General features: G+C 46.7%; 1 protein-coding gene across 4 annotated transcripts in view; it reads right to left on the bottom strand.

Annotated features, from left to right (window-relative positions):
- Positions 1 to 19,891, bottom strand: part of LOC135379040 (caspase-3-like) — a 251,721-nt gene that overhangs the window by 63,494 nt on the left and 168,336 nt on the right. For all 4 annotated transcript variants that reach the window (XM_064612290.1, XM_064612287.1, XM_064612289.1 and 1 more), the window contains 2 exons: positions 18,596 to 18,722; positions 16,463 to 16,680 (listed from right to left, as the gene is read on the bottom strand). In XM_064612290.1, the coding sequence (XP_064468360.1) occupies positions 16,463 to 16,680; positions 18,596 to 18,722 (345 nt within the window). The remainder of the gene's footprint in view (positions 1 to 16,462; positions 16,681 to 18,595; positions 18,723 to 19,891) is intronic.

The raw sequence follows: 19,891 nt of genomic DNA on the forward strand, positions 1-19,891 counted from the left end.
CGTTGTCATCCCCTATGTCAAAGACGAATGAATGTATCCGCTGGCTTTGCTTCCGTTGAATATCAGGACTACGTTCAAACCGCATGTCAGACTCCGAAGTCTCATATCAAAACCGAAGGACCTCGTCCCCCCGGAAGACCAATCTGGAGTAGTCTACAAACTACAATGCTAAGACTGTGACACGTGCTACACTGGGGAGACAGGCAGGAAACGGAACACTCGTTTCAAAGAACACAAGCGGGACATAAAGAGCGCGACGCACGCCACACGGTTTAAGACGGAGCTTACAGAACATTGTTGGGACACGGGACATTGTTTTGACTTCGAAAACGCAGTGACCTTGGCTCGAGAACAAAGATGGGGACCCAGAAAGCTTCTAGAGACTTGGCCCAGCGACACCTCAGTTTGTAACAAAAACCGAGGCCCCCTTCCCGAACAATACTCCCATCTCCTTAAATAGCGACCGGTTGTGTCATCTCTCATTCAGTTTGGCACTGATGACGTCCGTCGCATGACGGACGAAACGTCCGAGTTCTATACTGTTTTGTCTAGTTATGTCGTCTCCCGGCTTTTGGAGTATTTTTGCTCTTTGGCTATACGTGCAGCCAAAGAGCTCCGGCTATTTTTTTTTCCCCTAGTATACTACACTGGCTTTGCACTGCGCTTTAAATGATGACTTTGCTCACACTGACGGGATGAATCACGTGTTTCGTGACCTGCTGACGCCATTCGCTCAAACGTTGCCTGCCTGCGTACTGCTGATAAGGCCCAAGAAGGCCGAAACAGCTGTCCAGTACTGGAATGGCGACTTTTGACTTACAAACAATTTATTTAATGAGTAATTTAACACATAGATTATAATATGCATTGAAACGTTTAAAAGAACGGTCGACGTTTCGACAGTGGCACTGTCTTCGTCTGGACAAAAGAAGTACAGTGCTGGACAAAAGTTTACGGGACGCGCGAGCGGCGTATTTTCTCTAGGTAAAGGCACCCTAGCGGCTAGCGGGTCACTCGTTCAGGGGAATGGAAGAGCGCGCTTGTGGCGACCCACCGTGGTATAGTGGTAACTTTGCTTTTGAAATAGGTTCGTTTTCGCTCTACTGCACCGAGCGCGAGTTGCTATCGCTGTACAGTGCTCTAGAAGGATATAGTGGCAAATGCGGTGCTCCCCCTCTGAAGATTATCGAGTGGATGCCGCGGCGCGGCGCACGTGTAGCTACCCCAAGCGCGTCTGAGCAGCGCTCCATGTGAACTGTACGCGTTCTCGGTGCCATATGCTTTTCACAACGCCTTTTCACCTGTCGTAGACGTTTCAGGTGAGACAGGAGTCCCAAGCTCGTCGCGAGCGCGCCGCAGGAGGCCAAAGAGCGCATTCTGCAGCCTATCCGCTGACCTCAAGGAATAATAGTGACTGCAGAATGAACAAACCGCTAGCGGAAACTGCAAATGGTCATTAATAGTTATGGTTAAAAAATCGTACCAACGATTTTTTTAGCCTATCTACATGAATAGTTGGAATAAAACAGGCAAAAATATGTCGAGGGCGTGACTTCTCGTATAGTACTGGTCACGTCCAGGTCTTCTTGATGACGCCAGTTTTCAGGCGCCAAAACTGTCAATTATCTCCCTCACGCAACAGTCGCTGGGTCCCGCGTCTGACAGTTGGAATCGAAAAAAAAGAAGAAACTAGGGTTGAAGGACAGGCATTGCTCTAGTGAAATTATCCCGGAATCACCCCGTCTGCATCGCAAATAGGAATAGAATGGTGGGAACGGTTTAAGAATGGAATATGAATGACACATGGTAGTAATAATTCATGGCTTTACAGCGCGAGACAACTCTGATCATGAGCGTGGTCGGTCTGTGGATTGTCTTTGCCCACCTGAGGGTTCCTGAGGGTGCCCACCTGAGGTACGGCATCAACATTTATCAGAAGGTACGTTTCGACAAAAAGGGGCAGATGTTTTTCAAGAAAGCAACATGCTCCTATATGGACCTCAATTAGTCGTATTCTGTTTGTCGTACCTGGTCCCCCAGGTATGCACGATCCAAATCACACACGTGTATTTGGTTTCACGAACTTGCTCAGACGACTTTTGCAGCCCCATCTCTAGGTATAAGTCTCAGTACTTTCAATAGCAGTCGGTAGTGGTAACCCCGATGAAAATTGTGAAAAAGCAGTGCCACTGCAGCAGAGGCACAATATAACAAATATTCTGCTTCTGTTCTGCACTTATAAAAATGCAACCCAGAGAAGTCGTAGGCTATAAAACCCCAGTGCAAAGGACACCAAACGACGGCACACACACGAAGCGCTGTGTTTCAGTGCTTCGTGTGTGTGACGTCTTCTCGTGTCCCCCCGCACTAGGGTTTTATCGCTTTTAATATGTACCACCAAACAGCACGGGTTTCATCGCTTTTTAAATTGTACGTTGTGCGGAAACCACAGCTCTGAATTATGTAAGCTCGCGGCTTATTTCCGGATTGCCGCTCAGTACCGTAAGAGGCACGCGGCACTCGCGAAAAGTGGTGGGAAGGCGTCGCCTCCCCCTAGTCTTTGGTCAGGGGGGCGGCTGACCCCCCCTGCCCCCACCTTCAGACGCCTATGCCCATAATCGTCTCCGTTCTACGTCCTTTGGTGCGGGGAAAAGGGAAAGTTTCCTGCCATCCTCCAAGCGTTTGCCGGGGTACCCAGTCCCCCCTCCCCCGTGTCCGTCTTCTTTCTCCTCTCCCTCAGAGCTCACCAGTCGTTCCTTTCACAAGTGCACATGTTGAAGGAAGGCGCTTGAAAAACATAGGCAACAGAACGGAAGCACAGAAGTATCACATCGACCAGGCACCCTCGGTATTTTCCACTCCAGCGGCTCGGGTTGTCAACAGCGGCGCCACACGTGGCCGTCCGCTCTTTTTTTTTGGCTCAGCTGCCGTTGGGTAGTGGGCCGGTCCTCTTCCCACTATGTTACCCTTCTAGAACACTGTAATCGCGGGAAGGGAGTCTCTCCGCTATCGTAGAGATAACAAGGTGCTAAGATGAAATGAGACGACAACGGGCTGTAGTGGCCTAGCTCTTTTTATCTAATTTTTATTCGGCAAAAGCAGAAGTAACCCAAGCAGCACAATGTACTGAAAGTCGGGTGCAATAGGGGTGGACGGGTAGGTGGAAGGCCTTGAACAGACTCGTGAAACTAAGGAACATCGATAAGACACATACCGTCCACCCCTATTGCACTCGACTTTCAGTACATTGTGCTGCTTGGGAAAGAGCGTGTAGCCTTGAGAACAAACAAAAAGAGAAAGGGGCATACGATACTCTTTTAATACTTTGTGAGCCCTCCTTTCGCAGCAATAACGGACGCTATGCACACAGATTCGTATAGCCGAGGGAGAAGGTACGTCTTCCCGTACTAAGGACCACTCCGCTTCTATAAATTCCCAGAGTGCACCTTTGCTCCTTATAAGCGTCCGTCTATTGCTCATTCTATTCTTCAGGATGCTCCAGACGTTTTCGATAATGTTTAAGTCCGGGCTCTACGCAGGCCATGTCAGCTGCATTAGGCAGAGGTCGTCGAGAGGGCACTGCGTGCGCCCCTATGCTCTGGACTGGCTGTTCCCGGATGGGTGCTACCATTTCCAGCACGATGGCAGCTCCGTCCATTGAGGCAAGACTGTCCAACGCCTTCTCGACGACCTCGGCGTTAAACAGCTGACATGGCCTGCGCAATGCACGGACTTAAACGTTATCGAAAACATCTTGGAAATCCTGAAGGATAGAATAAGGAAGACACGGACGCCTACGAGGAGCAAGATGCACTCTGGGAATTTATAGAAGCAGAGTGGCCCTTACTACGTGGAGACGTGGACCTTGTCCGTCGGCTATATGAATCCATGCCTGTACGCATGGCCTCCGCTACTGCTGCGAAAGGGGGGCCGACAAAGTATTAAAAGAGTATCGAATCCCTCTTTTCCCTTTTGTTTGTGCGCAAGGATACGCGCTGTTTTCTTATATTTTGTCGAATAAAAAGAGGTGAAGAAAAGAAACCAAGATTACTGCAGCCTGTTGTCGTCTGCGTTCATCTTCACGCCCCGTTGTCACTACGATAGCGGAGAGACTCTCTTCCCGCGATAGCAACTCGCGCTCGGTGCAGTAGAGCGAAAACAAAACCATTTCAAAAGCAAAGTTACCACTACTACCACGGTGGGTCGCCAGAAGCACCATCCCTCTGAACGAGTGAACTCGCCTGCTTCCGCTCGCCGCTAGGGTGTATCTGCACAGAGAAAATACGCAGGTTGCGCCTTCTGTGAACTTTTGTCCAGCACTGTACAAGAGTTGCACATTGCTTAAATAGGTCCTGTAAATGACGTCACAATCGGTGCAAGTATGCCACGTAGCAGTTGTCCGTGAGTCATATTCTGGAACATTCCGCAAGGTCAAGTCCGGGTGGTGATGTCATTTGTCTTGAGAAGCCAGCTCAGGGTGAGCTGTACTGAGGCCGTCGCTGACAAGAAAAAAAAGAGGAAAAATAAAAGAAAAAAAGGAAAGTATATCTGATCTAGACGACCAGATTCTTTACTGTTGAAAGTACACCGGGATCTTCGTTAATGATCGATTGAAATTTGCAAATGAGGTAAGACTCGCGTTGATCCCTGCCTCTATCGGAGCTAAAGTTAGATCGAAGAATAAAAAGGGTGTCGTCATTTATTGAATGACCAGGCTGTTTGAAATGACGAGAAACAGGAAGATTTAGCTTTTTATTAACGTCCGACCAGTGGTTGTTGAACCTGATCCAAAAATATGTTTTGGTTTGACCTACGTATCGTGCTTGACACGTGTTGCACTGAATGGCATAAATGACGTTGGACGAATTATAGTCAAAGTCACCATGGTGACTTTGACGTTGATGATAGTCAGCAAGTATCTGTACGCACGTGTAGGCCATGGTGACTTTGAAAATATATGAAAATTAAATAATATATGAAAAATATATGAAAGTTACATTGGAATGTGGGTTGTCAACCCGGGCCATTTTTGCACTCCCTGGGGGATTTCGGGATTCTTTGTGGTCAATACAGGATCCCGCGACGGGATTTCTGTATTGTGACGAGTTCAGACGGTGCTTCAAAGTACAGGCCGGCGCGGGTCAGAATTATTTCACCCGCATCCGACCTGTACCCGCACGTTTAAATCCCCACCCGACACGCAACCCGCGTCCCGTTACCAATTGAGACTAGCCCCCCATACGTCCCCCCCAGCCTTCTTTTTTTTTTTTTTAAAGATCACCCGACCCGCTACCCGCAACGCGATGAACGTTGAAGAGTAAACTGAGCGTACTCCCTGGTCTACGCCTGATGATTAGATATGTCTGCGTGCATGGTTTCTTGTACGACTTCAGGGCAGAGCGGGGGGGGGGGGGGGCAAATGCTGCTGTGACTTGAGGCATGATGATACGAAACGCGACATGGACAAAAAGGGCCACACGAGCGCTGTTGCACCCTAACGGTGTAAGCGTTTGTACCGCGCTTTCAGAGACGTTTTACATGATATTTCGAGCGACTGCAGTACATATGCATAAGAAATTGAGCAGCTCGGTGTGCTTTCTCATAGTGTTTAGGTAAAATGTGTCCACCTCACCTGACCCGCTGCCCACTCCACCGTTAACACGCCCGCACGACACTGAAAACCTAGACTGGCTACCCGTAACAACGTGCGGGTCACCAGCGGGTGCCTGTAGGTCCCGCGAGCCGTGCAGGACTCTACTTCCAAGTCTGTCAACCTCAAGTGACTGCGCGCTGTGCGCAGTTCAGGCGCGCTTTGTCAATTAAAGGGACAGTCGCATTCTCCGAGGTCAATTCGAAACTAATGCGAATTCTAATTCCTTGCCGACCACTTAAGGGGGCCCGAAAATACCATTTCGATCCGCGGCGTACTTTTCGCGCAATCCGATGAAAAAGAAACCGGAATGCTTGCGCCCTCGCTCTCTAAAAGTGGGAGCAAACGTCACCCGGATAAGGCCAATCAGCGTGCGCCCTGGGCAAATGCGAGCCGCGCGCCTGATTGGCGATCGCGAAGCGAAGGGAGCAAACACGGAGTCGGAAAACGAGAGTGATGTTTCTCTGTTTGGGGGAGATTCTGACGAACATGTTAGCGGTAGCGGCGACGAGTTAATGCTGGATGATGACCCATACTCTACGGACCCAATGCCTCTGGAACCCGCCGACCATCCACGAGATGTGGCTGCGGCTACCCCCGGGATGACATTTTTAGGTGACGTATCTCTTTGCATGGTTGCCGTCGGATGTGCGAAACAGTTTAGAATGTTCAAATCGGCAGGTGTCTGTGTGGAGTCTGCGACCCACAGGAGCCCGACGAGCGCCTGTGTTGCCATTCTGTTGCCAGGGTGGTAGAAATGTGCAACAGTGCCGCCGTGCAGTGCATAACACAACAACCATTACTCAGGGACATCTGCCTCCGTAGAGAGCTTCTAGTGGTGTACGCGCCTCAATTCTGCTGCTATGATCAACATTTTAGGCGACTCAATCCCCAGGACCACAGGTAAGCCTGCTGCAGTGCTCTCCCGTTTGCTATATGATTACGATCGTAATACATTTTTCGGTTTAAATGACCCCCCATCAAGATTCGGAAGGGTAAACTCGGGTGCTGTTGGTTATGCAAATTGTCGCACCTAAAGTGGACAAGAGCTGTATACAAAAGGGCGACTATTCTCAGCAGCTTTTTGGCCTACACAAGTTTTTCCCCCATAAATCATAAGCGTGGACGACAGCCGTGGAACGATCCAGAGAATCCTGGTCCAACAATTCCATTAGGAAAAGTGAAGCAACACAGCCACCTCAGCTAGTCTCGACATGCTCTCAATTATGCCAGTTAGCCATGGCATGATTGGCAACACAAAACACTGATTGATTGACAGATATCCAGTAGGAATTTTAAACTCCGAAGGAAAGCCTTACAAGTCTGAAAACAGAAGCATTTGAGGTGCCAATGAAGGGGGGAAGCATGTTACTGAAGAACGTAAGACTAACACATTTTGGGAGAAATTGGATTTTGCCAAAATTGGAGGGAAGCTGGTTTGGGAGGGAGTTAGCAGTTCAAATCGGGCTCATCCTGAAAGGCGGACATTTTTCTGTTGTACTATGTTCCACACCTGCCAACCTTCCACATTCAAATTGCGGGAGACCCTGGAAAGAAGGAAGGAATGCACAGGCTTTGAACTCCAAGGTTGGGATAGCGTCTGTTCTGGCCATTGTCTTCCCAACACTGCGGGAGATTTGGCAGGTAAGCAAATGCCCACAGGATACGATGCTAAACAAAACGAAATGTCATGTGGAGTTGTCTTTTCCAGCTGCCTGAGGTTCACGGCATACTCGTCATTCAGAAGCTGGGTCTGGGGATACCTTGGTCCAAGGAACAGACGACAGGTTCCTGGATGCGTTGTGCGAGCAATCAGGAGGGAGTTCCGATCTACGTCTTATCAAGGCTGGGTGTCTTGACAAGAGAGACAAGCTGGTGCATACTGATGGCTGGAACTGGAGACTTGTAGTGGCAAGACGAAAATTTTGCTGACATAGGCACACTACGTGTAAATGAGACCCTTGGTGATCCCCCTTGCCTCCCATCAGAGGTTTTCGAGGATACTATAGGTGTGTGGTGTACGGATGGGTTTATCTGTACTATAGGTGTGTGGTGTACGGATAGGTTTATCCGTACACCACACACCTATAGTATCCTCGAAAACCTCTGATGGGAGGCATGGGGGATGACCAAGGGCTCATTTACACGTAGTGTGCCAATGTCAGCAAAATTTTCGCCTTTTCGTCATTGCAGTGTGGGGGATGTTTTGTCTTGTCACTCTGTATCTCCAGTTGCAGTCAGCAGACTGTCTACCAGTCTGTACAGCAAAAACTACTACACGTGGCGGTATTAGCTCTGGCATCAAATCCAGACTGTACTGCACTAAGTTAGTGCCGAGGTGGGAATATTTTGAACTCTGTGCAGATTGTCAATGTGGTGTAGTGACGGGAATAAAGAATGACCCTATAATTGTATCGATTTATTGTACAGTGGAGTATGACGGAGTGGGAATAACAAAATAGCTTAGGTTTATTTGCCTCCCATTATGTATGGGAGGCAAATAAATCTAAGCTATTTTATTATGTTGTGCTGTGGTTTTAAATCAATGTGGTGTGAAGTCTGGGTGGTTACAGGTATGCTGCCACAGGAATGTTAGGAGGGTTTATGTTGTCAGATCCATATCTGGTGTACTAATACGCTATGCAAGTCTGTGTCCTTTGTTTTCCTCTTCCTGGAATCAGGGCATAACAACCCCCTTGTGAGATGCGCTGTGAAGTGGGAAGTGGGTCCCCAGCACTTGCTTCAGCCATGACCTCCGCATCTGAAATATGGCCTTGAGTATTAACACTCAAAAGAATACGTTGAGGGCCTAGCGGGTACAATAACAAACATAAAAATGACTATGCAAATAAATCTTCCCCTTTGCGGTCCCTGTTTCACTGGCACAGTTATTTGCCTGTCCACATTACGTTACAAACACTGGCAGCCGCATCACACAAGATTCCTTTCACAGAACTCGACAATTTTCAGGGCTCGTACATATCCATTATTTTGTGGGACGTGCAAAAGAATTCCAATATTTTCGTTTCTTGACAAAACATACCAAATCCAGTTGATTCCGTTGACGTGCTTGCTGCCGCCTGAAATAGAGCCAGAAATTAGCAACAAGGCTGCAGTCGAATACTGATGCAACGTGAAGTGTCTCGGACGTAGCCAAACAGAGATTGCGATGTTTTCACATCCCTGAATGCTGCCATCAGGCTTACACTATGAACTGCAGAAACATCCACTAGCTGCAATAACATTAGAATAATGCTGTCATGTGGGAGTGTTACGTTATTACTCCTGCATAATACAGTCGACCATTAGCACAGCAACAACACACCAATCTTTTTTTCTCCAGAGTACGCGTACTATTGCGTCAGGATGCTGCAATCATTGTAATAATTTGTGTACATTAGTAGCCGGTGTGACGTTACAATCGGCGGCGAGGCCAGGTGTTCGCGATGATGTTTACTGTGACAACTGATATTTTTCATCGCAGCGTAACTGTGACCACGCAGGATTGTCACTTACCTCCGTTACTGGTTCCTGCCCTTATTCCTGATCGAATATGGTAGGCACGGCGGCAATCTTCAGCCGCTTCCGTTTCTGCCGTAGCCCGAGACGAACTTGCAGTACATCTTCATCAAAATAGGCGTCGTCGGCGAAATGACAGGGACCGACGCGTGAAACATTCAATCCTTGGGCCACACCACAGTTGTGGCTGGCGATCGCTGCCTCCCACTTTCGTATCGTCTCGCCATTGCGAGGTCGGTGAAACGTAAGCTCGGGATTCACGTTATAAGTCTTTGTGCACCCGGGCACGTAGCACCGATTTCCTGACTGTGACATCGCACGTCAACGGCGTGAAATCCTAGGGCACACGCTGTGGTTCAAAGTACTTCAAAGCAAACGCGACAAGACAACAAGGAAACGGGTCAGACGCACGCTCAGACACACACCCAACTCCGACGGGAAGGAGCGCCTCCTGATGGTTGGTTTATCCGGGTGACGTCATCCAGTGTCGGCGCCATGCGGGGATTGCCGTGCGCGCCGGAAGCGCGAACATTTAAAAATCGTTTCTGAGTCAACCAAGTGGATTTGTGCGGAGAAAATTTGCCGGCGTACATTATGAACGACAGGGAACGTGACCATAACAGTTCCGGAACACGCTTCCGGATGCGACTATCCCTTTAAACCTTTTCTTGAAGGAAAGCATTCGAAGATTCGTAGTGTAGCCACATTGATAAAATAGTGACGGCGAAATGGTTACATTTGACATTTTTCATTTTTTGCTATGATCATGCCACTCGTTTTTTATTCATCTGCGTTTCGCTGTTGCAGTTGAAAAAAAAAAAAGGCGATTCCCACTGCACTAGAAGTAACAGGAAACATGAACTTTATAATTTCCTGAAACGGTGTAACATTCCACTTGAATGAAGAGCAGCAGCAACAACAACAAAAAAGAACAGGAATGAAAAACAAAAAAAAACAGTAAGCGGTTTACAACACAGACGCTGCGTGCTTATCACGTTGTACAATGGTTAAAACACGACATGAGAAAGCACAGAGCGTCCAGGGTGGTGCCCGTTCGGAGCGAACTTTGGTGCACATACAGGCTGCCGACCTGAAGGTCCGTTCAGCAGCTTCGCTAAAGGGAATGATAGTCAGCAAATATCTGTACGCACGTGTAAGCAGCTGTCCTCTACTACCTCCAGTCATAAAAAGTGCCATTTCCTTACGAAAGAGTGAGTCCGTATCGGATGGCCTACAGATGTTTGACTTTCCTGTCATGTTTGCTCACACGAAATCCCAGGATTTTCCCGAAGGAATCCTGTGACTACGGGATGACAAAAATTGGCCGGGATCCCGGGATTCGGGATATCCCGATTGACAAACCTAATTTGAACTATAGACCTGGCCTCTGGTGAACTTCAATGCACAGCAACACGTGCCACCATATGCATATATCTGTAGCAACCAATAGTTTCTTAAAATTCGTTGTTCCCAGCAAGCGTAACACGTATAATGGGGGATGCTGGAAGGCAATACCAGAAGTACGGGAAATTTCAGTAATATCCACAGCCATCTGACCGTAATCACGATTGCGGACACACTACCGTGTTGCTTACAGTCACAACAGCCCTGATAATAATAATAATAATAATAATTGGGGTTTACATCGCGTGACCACTGAGATCATGAGCGACGCCGCAGCGGTCGGTCTATGGATTGCTTTTGCCCACCTGAGGGTTCTTTAACGTGCGATGAAAGCTCACCATATGGCACGCCGTATTTAACGCCCCTCGCGGAAGACGGCGTGTCGAAGAAACTTTAACTCCGCCACCAAGTTGGTGGCGTCCTCGTCCGGGTTCGAACCCGCGATCTCGGCATCAGAAGGGGAACACGCTACCGACTGAGCCACCGAGGCCGACAACAGTTATGATTACGGTATATTTAATAGGTATTAATTACACTACCGGAACCCTACGCGGTAGGATATGTTCTTTGTACGCCAAAAACTGGGTTCTGACCATAAATCTTGCGGCACTTTCTTACAGTGTGGTTGGCCGGTCTCACGTTAGTTCTGGCAAGGAGGTCCCATCGACCTCCTGGTTTTTCATTATTTTTTATATTTAGAAGCTCATCGTACATGATGATCCAAAGCGCCAAAATGAATTATTTCTATCGAATCGCCTTTGTGAAAAAATCGAGAAAATGTGGGCCTGAATTCGAGTAGATATTTTCTTTTGCCGTTTTTGCACGCGTATATCTCCTGAGTTTTAAAAGGTATTATTCTGCAATTTTTTTACGCTTATACATGTCTACTGAGCAACAGCCCGAGCTCAAATTTTGGCGCGCAGGTGCAACGCTCCGTGAAATAAAAAATTATGAACATGCTCTAGAGCGCGGTTTTGTTCCAACTTCGACGCGTGATTTCTATGGCTGTAGATGTCCATCATTACCGTATTTGGTATCAGTGTGCTCAGCTTTTACTTCTCTCCTATGTGATATATTTATCGCAGTTGTACCTTCTACAGGTATCTACTGAGATCGACAAATGTTTAAGCATATTTAAAAAAAACAAGGATTTTGCGCGTCAGTTTCTCAAAAAGGCCCCTTTTGATTTCATTTCTTTTTTGCCAGGACATGACCCGATGTTAGATCTTTCAGCTGATATAAAATATTCTGCTTCAAAAGGTGCGCACTAGCGATTAGCACGTTAAATCACGGTCCCATTCTGCGCGCGTAGTGTCGGAGTGGGGCTGACCGTACCGCGCGATGGAGACCTCCTGCGATGCGCCCCTTATTTAGGCAAGGCTGTTTGGCTTTCGCCTTAGCTCACTATTCGTCGGCAAACTTTTGACTTCCTGCTAAACAAAGAAACCACCCCTGGGAGTACGTTGCTGTGTAGGTGTCCTTCAAGTTCAAGAGGATTAAGTCTCCAACGAAAAATACATAAAAGCTGTATTCTAACGACTAAATGGTCAGCAAATATAAAACTTCTCTTCGCAAGCTGCATACACGGTGACGTGCATACTGTACAAATAAATTTAGAGTTAGGAGCTGCTTTTTCAGGGAGCTCCCACAAGTTCCTACGAGGCTTTCTTTACTTCATTTTACAATAAGTTTAAGTTATGCAAATGGTTTTCAGCTCAAAACGCGTGTTCTGTGCTGACTACAAGAGGAGGCATAAAAATATTAGATATATTTTTAGAAATATTAGAAATATTAGGCATATTATTATAGGTAGATTTTTCTGAACCAGCGACAATGGAGAAAGGTGAGCGACCTGAATATCGGGGCTCTTAAAGGGTTCTGTCTGCCTGTCAACCAAGCATCACTGGTGTGTGAACACGACTATCTTTGTCATCACTGTTTCAAGTTCTGTGATGCTTCCAACGTTCAAACTCCATCTCAAAATCTTCCTCTTCGTCGTGTGCGAGTCAGGCGACATCCGTGGATCAACCGCGTCTAATCCAGCTTGATGCAACTGATGACGTAAACTGTAGTCTTGTTGCGGCAAATATTGATGTTACGCCTTTGAAGACCCTTGGTGCAGTGAAGCAACAACTACGAAAATTGTACGTCAGAAGAACGAAGAGGGAGATCCAACAGGAGATGTCACAGAAAGTTAAAGCAGCCGTACAACGCAGAGTGCAACGTCTGCTCCCAGTGGGTAGAGGGCTCCCGTAGAGCCCTTCAGAAATGCACTTCGTATCAAGATCGGTACCGACTGTACACGTTGCTTTCTAGTTTCCTCAGTAAGGAAGATATTCAGCGCTTGGTCCCAGAATCCACGAAGCATATGATTGGAAAAGCGCGCAAGCTGAAGGATAAGGCAGGGGTCTGTGCTGTTCCGGACATGTACGAGGGAAAAAACGGCCAGAAAAAAAGATGTGGACGTTGCCTTGAAATAGTACACAGACGACGACTATAGATGCTCTGTGCAAAGCCCGAACATGAAGGACGTGCTCACGGTGGTGATCAACGACGAAAAGAAGGTCCAAGTTGTCAGGCGTTACACGACACAAACAGTGCGTGAAGCGTACCAACTTTTCAAAGATGATAACCCAGGTACAAGTCTGGACCTCACGAAATTTTACAGCCTACGTCCAAAGTGGGTGAAAATAGATACTCGACAGGACGTTTGTTCTTGCATTTACTGCGCAAACTTCCGAGTTATGTGTGTGTACCGTACAAAATAGTGGTCGTTCTACAATAACAGCCTAGGAAATCAAGTCATATATGATGTGCGAAGTGAATACTGCATCTTGTTTTCTTAGGCTTTGTCAGTGTTGTCCAGCAGAAGATGGTTTATCTCTTGATAAAGTCGGCATTGACATGGACGATGATGTGAAAGTTGCGGCCACGGCAAAAGTGCGCGCGACGAGATCGGTGGAATAATCAAGCACCATGCCACGACACATAACTTGCGTTCACGTGAGCAAGACGCCATCCTAGGATCACAAGATATGATAACATGCTTGCCAAAATACCTAAAGCGCGTCCATTTCCTGCATCTACGCGCAGAGGGCCTGATTTCTGGGCTACCTGGTCAACCAGGGATACAAGGTTCGCATGTGTGGCAAAGCAAGACACGGACTGAAAGGAGACGGACAGGACGGAAACTGGAAGCAGAGAAACATTCATAGCTCGTACCGCGGACAGTGAATGCAGAAAAGTGACATTTTCATAGAAACTCAGTGAAATCATTCCATTTGTCACTGCCATTGTTAAATCATGCTTCTGATTTCGCAGTCTTGTAAATACGTCTATATAAATTACCACTTGTGCTTACACAATGTTGTTCATTTTCTTCTACGACATCGATAGAGCGCCGACACCCCGCGGTACCGCCAGCCCCACTCCAACGCTACGCGCGCAGAATACGGCCACGCTTTAACGCGCTAATCGCCAGTGCACACCTTTTTAAGCAGATTTTTTTTATATCAGCTGAAAGAAGATCGGGCCATGTCCTGGCACAAAATAAATGAAATCAAAAGGGGCCTTTTTGAGAAACTGACGCGCAAAATCCTTGTTTCCTCGAAATATGCTTAAACGTTTGTCGATTTCAGTAGATGCTGGTAGATGGTACAACTGCAATAGATATATCAAATAAAAGAACATTAAAAGCTGAGTAAACTGATACCAAGTGACATCAACAGCTAGGGAAATCACGCGTCGAAGTTGGAACAAAAACTCCGCTCTAGAGCATGTTCAATATTTTTTATATGACAGAGCGTTGCACCTGCGCGCCAAAATTTGCGCTCGGGCTGTTGGTCAGTAGGCATGGTCAAGCGTAAAGAAACTGCAGAACAGTACCTTTTAAAACTCAGGAGATATACGCGTGAAAAACGGCAAAAAGGAAATACTCGAATTCAGATCCACATTTTCTGGATTTTTTTTTTTGCACAAAAACTATTCGGTAGAAATAATTCATTTTGCCGCTTTTGATCATCATGTGCGCTGAGCTTCTAAATATAAAAAAAATAATGAAAATCCAGGAGACCTCCCTGCCTGAACTGACGTGAAACCAGCCAGTTTCAAAATATTCATCGTGCGCATCTAGACACTGCTTCCATCGCTGTGGCAACACCTTGATGCCTTTGGCGTAGACGTGGGCTACTGTCGTAGACACTGCAGGACATCTTCGCCTGTTGGTTTCAAGGGGGGCTTCACCTGTGCGGAGCGCATTTCCTCCAAGGTGCTCTTTATGGTGCTCAAACAAATGTTAATCGCTTAGGGCTCCATCTGGGCTGTAAGAGGCATGGGGCAAAATCTTCCAGCGCATTTTGGCTAGGGCAGCTACTGTCAAATTCGCCGCGTCAGGCTTTGCATTGTTCTGACTACGAATAACTGTTCAGCACAACATCCCAGGTCGATTCTTGCGAATTGCGCTTCGCAGGTCACCCTTTACCAATGTGGAGTAGTGCTGGGCATTAATCGCGAACCCTTGCTGCACGAAGTGCACATGAATTCTACCCCGCATGTTGCAGAATGCAGTTCGAATTGACTTCCCAGTAGACCACTGCATCTTGCTTTTCTTTTGCGGAGGCTACCCTGATGTTGAAAGATGAAAGTCACTGAAAAGGTTATCTAGCTGTAGGACTCGAACCCACATCTTCTGCATTGCCGGTCCAGGGCTCTACCAAATTGAGGCGTTGTATGTATTTGTCCCTTCTGTGTTGTTCCAGCCTCAGAACATCAGTTCTTTCATGAGCCTGATGTCCTCATTTTATGCTCACTCTTTTTGTCTATGTGGTGAAATGATTCATCCAGCTTTCGTGACATCTAATGATTCATAGAAAAAATTGTCCCCGACACTCAAGTCGATTCAGCAGCTGCGCAGAGACTGCCATGCACGCTACCTTCTGGTAAGAAGTGAGGTGATAGGTAGTCCACCTGGCATGGATTTCGCACAGCAGTAACTACACGTGAATGATTGTCTCCACACTTCCAAAACTAACATTACGCTGGGCTGCAGTGTCCAGAACTATTACTGGACAGTTCACAGGGATGGCTTGCACAACGCCTGCGGTGATCACCCGCACTCGCTCACCAGCAGTCGGATGAATTTGTCCATGTCATTCATTCGTCACCGTATCCCGTCCTTCACCAAAATGTGTGCACCATTCGTGCAGTCCTCTCGCTTCACACGTTTTGTTCCCATAATCTGCATGAGATCTTTGCAAAACCACGGCTGGTGTTAAGTTCTCATTCCCAAGGAATTTCATTATTCATTGCTGTCTACAGCTGCAGACACACTACTCACCGGCATGACAGCTGTCGCTAATCCGTCCTCGTTCGTCGTCTTTCGACATACGGTAGTTTTATTCAATTACATTTACTCACTGATTTTTCACGAGCGAAAGTCTTTTTCAACATGAAGGCTCTTCTGCAGTCTAGAATGCTCTAGAAGATATCGAACCTGCCGCCTATTTCAAAGTTACGCCGCAGAGTGCTCGATAGGAACCTTTTACATGCTACATTAGCGCACAACACAACATTCCATCGCGAGGGTACAATTCTACTGTTACAGAAGCTACTGTTCAACCTTACGCCCGATGGAAATTACGTTGTTGCTGAAACTGTTCGAAATATTTCCGCGCCGCTGGTTAATCGATATCAGATGTCTACACAGTGACTGGCGCGACGAAATATTCCTGGAAACAAAATTAACGGTCACACTGTCAAGAGATTATGCATGCCAATTAGCCTTTCAACTAATGTACTCATTTTAAAATGCCTTGAGGAGCGAAGAGGAGCCGAAGAAGAACGAGTTCATACATTGAAATATATTTGAAATTACGTTACGTCATCCCTTACCTGGCCCGCAAAGCGTAAATTCTTCCTCAGCGTAGAACATGTGTTCGGCATCTGTTTGGTCATTTGGTTCAGGAAGGGAATCTCTTTCTCTGACACATAAAACTGGACAAGTGTCATCATGGTCAGGAAATCATTGAAGCGGAAACTTCTCTCCAGGACATCACAGAGAGTCTGAATGAAGAATGATCCGTGATATTCGTCTCTGTACGCGTGCTGACCTGCAACATAGCAGACAACATGCCGTAGGGAGAGCAACATTTTTACGATCGGCGTAGTGTGAAAGGAGCACGAAAGCAACACTTTTGTGTGGATAGATGTTAGTATGTTCCTTAGAAACAAGTCGAGCGATGCTCCCCACGACAACAGGATTGGTCTTCTTTTCAAGGTATCCCTTTACTGCAACCTAAATAGCATTAAGTGGTACTTGTGGTAATGCAATCCACTCCATGAGTGCTTGCACGCTAATAAACGGTAGTGTCAGTGCGTTTATCTTTTCGTGGCATCCGTAAACAACATCGCAGGACGCAAAACGATGAATGCTTGATAGGGCAAGAAGTTAAAGCTCGACGTAATCCTAAATATATGGGTATATTTCCTTTACATTTTATTCGCGTGGGTATGCATGTATGTGTGTGGGCAGCTTAGTGGGGAGTTAAAAGAGCATGAAAGTGGCACTTGACATTGCTCGAAACCTTGCCGCCATCTGTCGAGCTGCCTACCAGGAGTCACCACTAAAAATATTTTCGCTATGCGGTGTATTGCCATTGCGCAATAAAATTTCGAAAAGATTGTCGGAGGAAGCGGTCTTGGGCGGGAGACACGGGCCCCGCGTGAGCTCGAAACTGCTGAGTGCCTTTTTGTTGTTGTTTTCTTCTCAGCTCACGCACCGACAGGGCTGGGCATAAATACATTTTTTTGAGCGCTTAAATATAAATACAAAATACTTTGTTGAAAGGGTATCTAAATGCTCCCCACAAATACTTTTTAATATCAGTATTTAAATACCGTAACTACTACCATAAAATCTGTGAGGAAGATGGCATCTGGAATTACAGAAATAATGATTATCATACCAACAAAACAGCAAGCAACAAGAACATTTACTTGTTAGATTATCATTGCGATTTTAATACTAGAAGTTCCTCGAAGCCTCCATATTTTAAGCACCTTTTGTTCAGCCGTACAATCACATTCGCAAAGGAGAATATCATTTCCACAGGTGCTGATGGCTCGTATTAAATTTGACGAAGGTGCTTCGTACAACAAGGTAATCTGATAGTCGTGACCGTTGTCTGCAACAGCAGTGAAAAACCCGCCATTTAAAATGGTTCTCGCATGCGCATGCTGGCGCAAACACAGTATAACTGCGCCCCAAACTCGCCCGTCTTCCCGAAACGTCAAATGCAGGACAATTTTAGGATATGAGTCAGTATATTCTGTAGTTAAGAGTATTTACAAGAATAACTACTTGAAAATTGGTATTTAAACATAATTATAAATACATGTTTTTGAGACTGTATTGAAATACGAAATATAAATACATGTATCTATATTTTAAATAGTATTTTAATTACAATGTATTTAAATACTGCCCATCCCTGCGCGCCGCTTATACATTCTCTGGTCACGAGCCGGTTACATCGGCCGTGATACGTCACGGCGTCTTCTCGTTCACCGATGCGCTCTTTGTATGTGGAGAGAGTTTCTTAGAGGTGCTAGGAACAGAGCCTTGCGCGCCCTCTGTAGGTCACCTGCGCTCATCGTTCTTTCGCAGGAGCTCATTGTATTCGTTGCAGATGACGTCGCTAGCGAAAAAAAAGGAAAAAAGAAATTAAGGTCGCTTCTACGTCCCTTTAAGTTTAACATGTGCGGTGTTATGATATAGAAGAAGCAACGGGCGTCTACGACACCTGTAGTTCCATAAAGCTGAGAATTGTTGCTCGTGAGGCAGTGCCCTGAGAGGTGTTCTACAAAAGCTGGGATCTCGCTGCGAGGTGTAAAAAACACATGATCACTCTCTGTCTCCGTAGCAGAATAACATTAGTCTCTTTTATAGCTGATTCTGAGTAATAGCTGAGCAGAGGATTGACATCCTATAATTTTTCAATACTTGAAATAAATATAGTTACATACCGGGGCTTGTGGCATAGAAGCCAAAGAAATCATCATATCCGGGAAGCAATTCTGTAGAGCTCCACGCGTCAGTATGAGCTGGACCGTCATGTCGGACCCCAATGTCCACCTCATCACGGCGGGAAGCCTGGAAAGAAAGCCGAATTCCACATTACTGAAAAGGACCACACAGAACTCAACCTTCTATCCAGTCAAGTTGCCAGTCTCCAATGTTTTTCAGATTTCGGGGTATACTAAATGGTCCCCGAGTAGAAAGTCGATAAAGAATGCAAAAACGACTCCACATGTAAAAATGCATGCGCTAGAAGCTCGTAGTTTCCGTAAAATCCTGCTTTCAACAGCGGAGTTAATTGGGCCACTGCCACACCAAGCATCAAACAGAGGAACCGTATGCACATACATAAATGTCACGTGGGAGTAGTAATGACTGGACACAGACTGTCCGAAACGGTACAAGGCTTCTGGACACGTTTAATTAGCAATTAGACCTAATTGGGACCCTCCACATTAAGCAGGACCCTCCAGGGAGTCATCACACTAATTGGGGAGCATCTAAGACGTGTCCAGACCACCCTGTGCGTTGCCGACAAATTGTGTCCATAAAAAATAAAAAAACATGTAGAAAATAAAATAAAAAGATAGAATTAGAGTGGAGAGAAACAATTTATTCCAAAATCAACGACGCCGCGGCGAAGAAGCCGCTCCGCAACACCCGAGTGACCAGCGCCCGCCATGTTGGAAGTTGGCGATGGGCAGTTGCAGAGATCGACGACAGGTGGCCACTTAGTTGCAAGGCATCACACCAGATGGCACCACCATCATAGCTCTAGACGAGAAAGACAGAACATAACACTAGCGGCAGGTAGAAAATAGCAGCACTGCTAAACAAGTCTAGACATGCGAGAGAAAAGGTTTAACACACAGTACACACAGAAAACAGTACATATCGGGGAAAAGGCAATCGACTAGGCCTAACCACAGCGCCTCACCACTATACACGTAACACAAGGCGGGAACCGCTAAACAGCAGGCTTGCTCTCTGCTAAACAAGTCTAAACATGCGAGAAAAGGCTTAACACGAGCGCGGTCAAACATCGACAAATCACTCGTTGGTCACCGCTCAACACGGCAAACATGCGAGAAAAGGAGCGCGGCAAATCACTCACCTTTTCCCCCGCGGCGACTGCTCATCAGCCAGGCAGAAACTGAGCGAGCGTGGAGCACCCGAGCGTAAGTCTGCTCTCCGCGCCAGCCAGGAAGAAACTGATTGAGGCGCCGCGCCGCGGGAGCTACACT

Source organism: Ornithodoros turicata, chromosome 1, assembly GCF_037126465.1.
Source record: "Ornithodoros turicata isolate Travis chromosome 1, ASM3712646v1, whole genome shotgun sequence".
Taxonomy (NCBI): Eukaryota; Metazoa; Arthropoda; class Arachnida; order Ixodida; family Argasidae; genus Ornithodoros; species Ornithodoros turicata.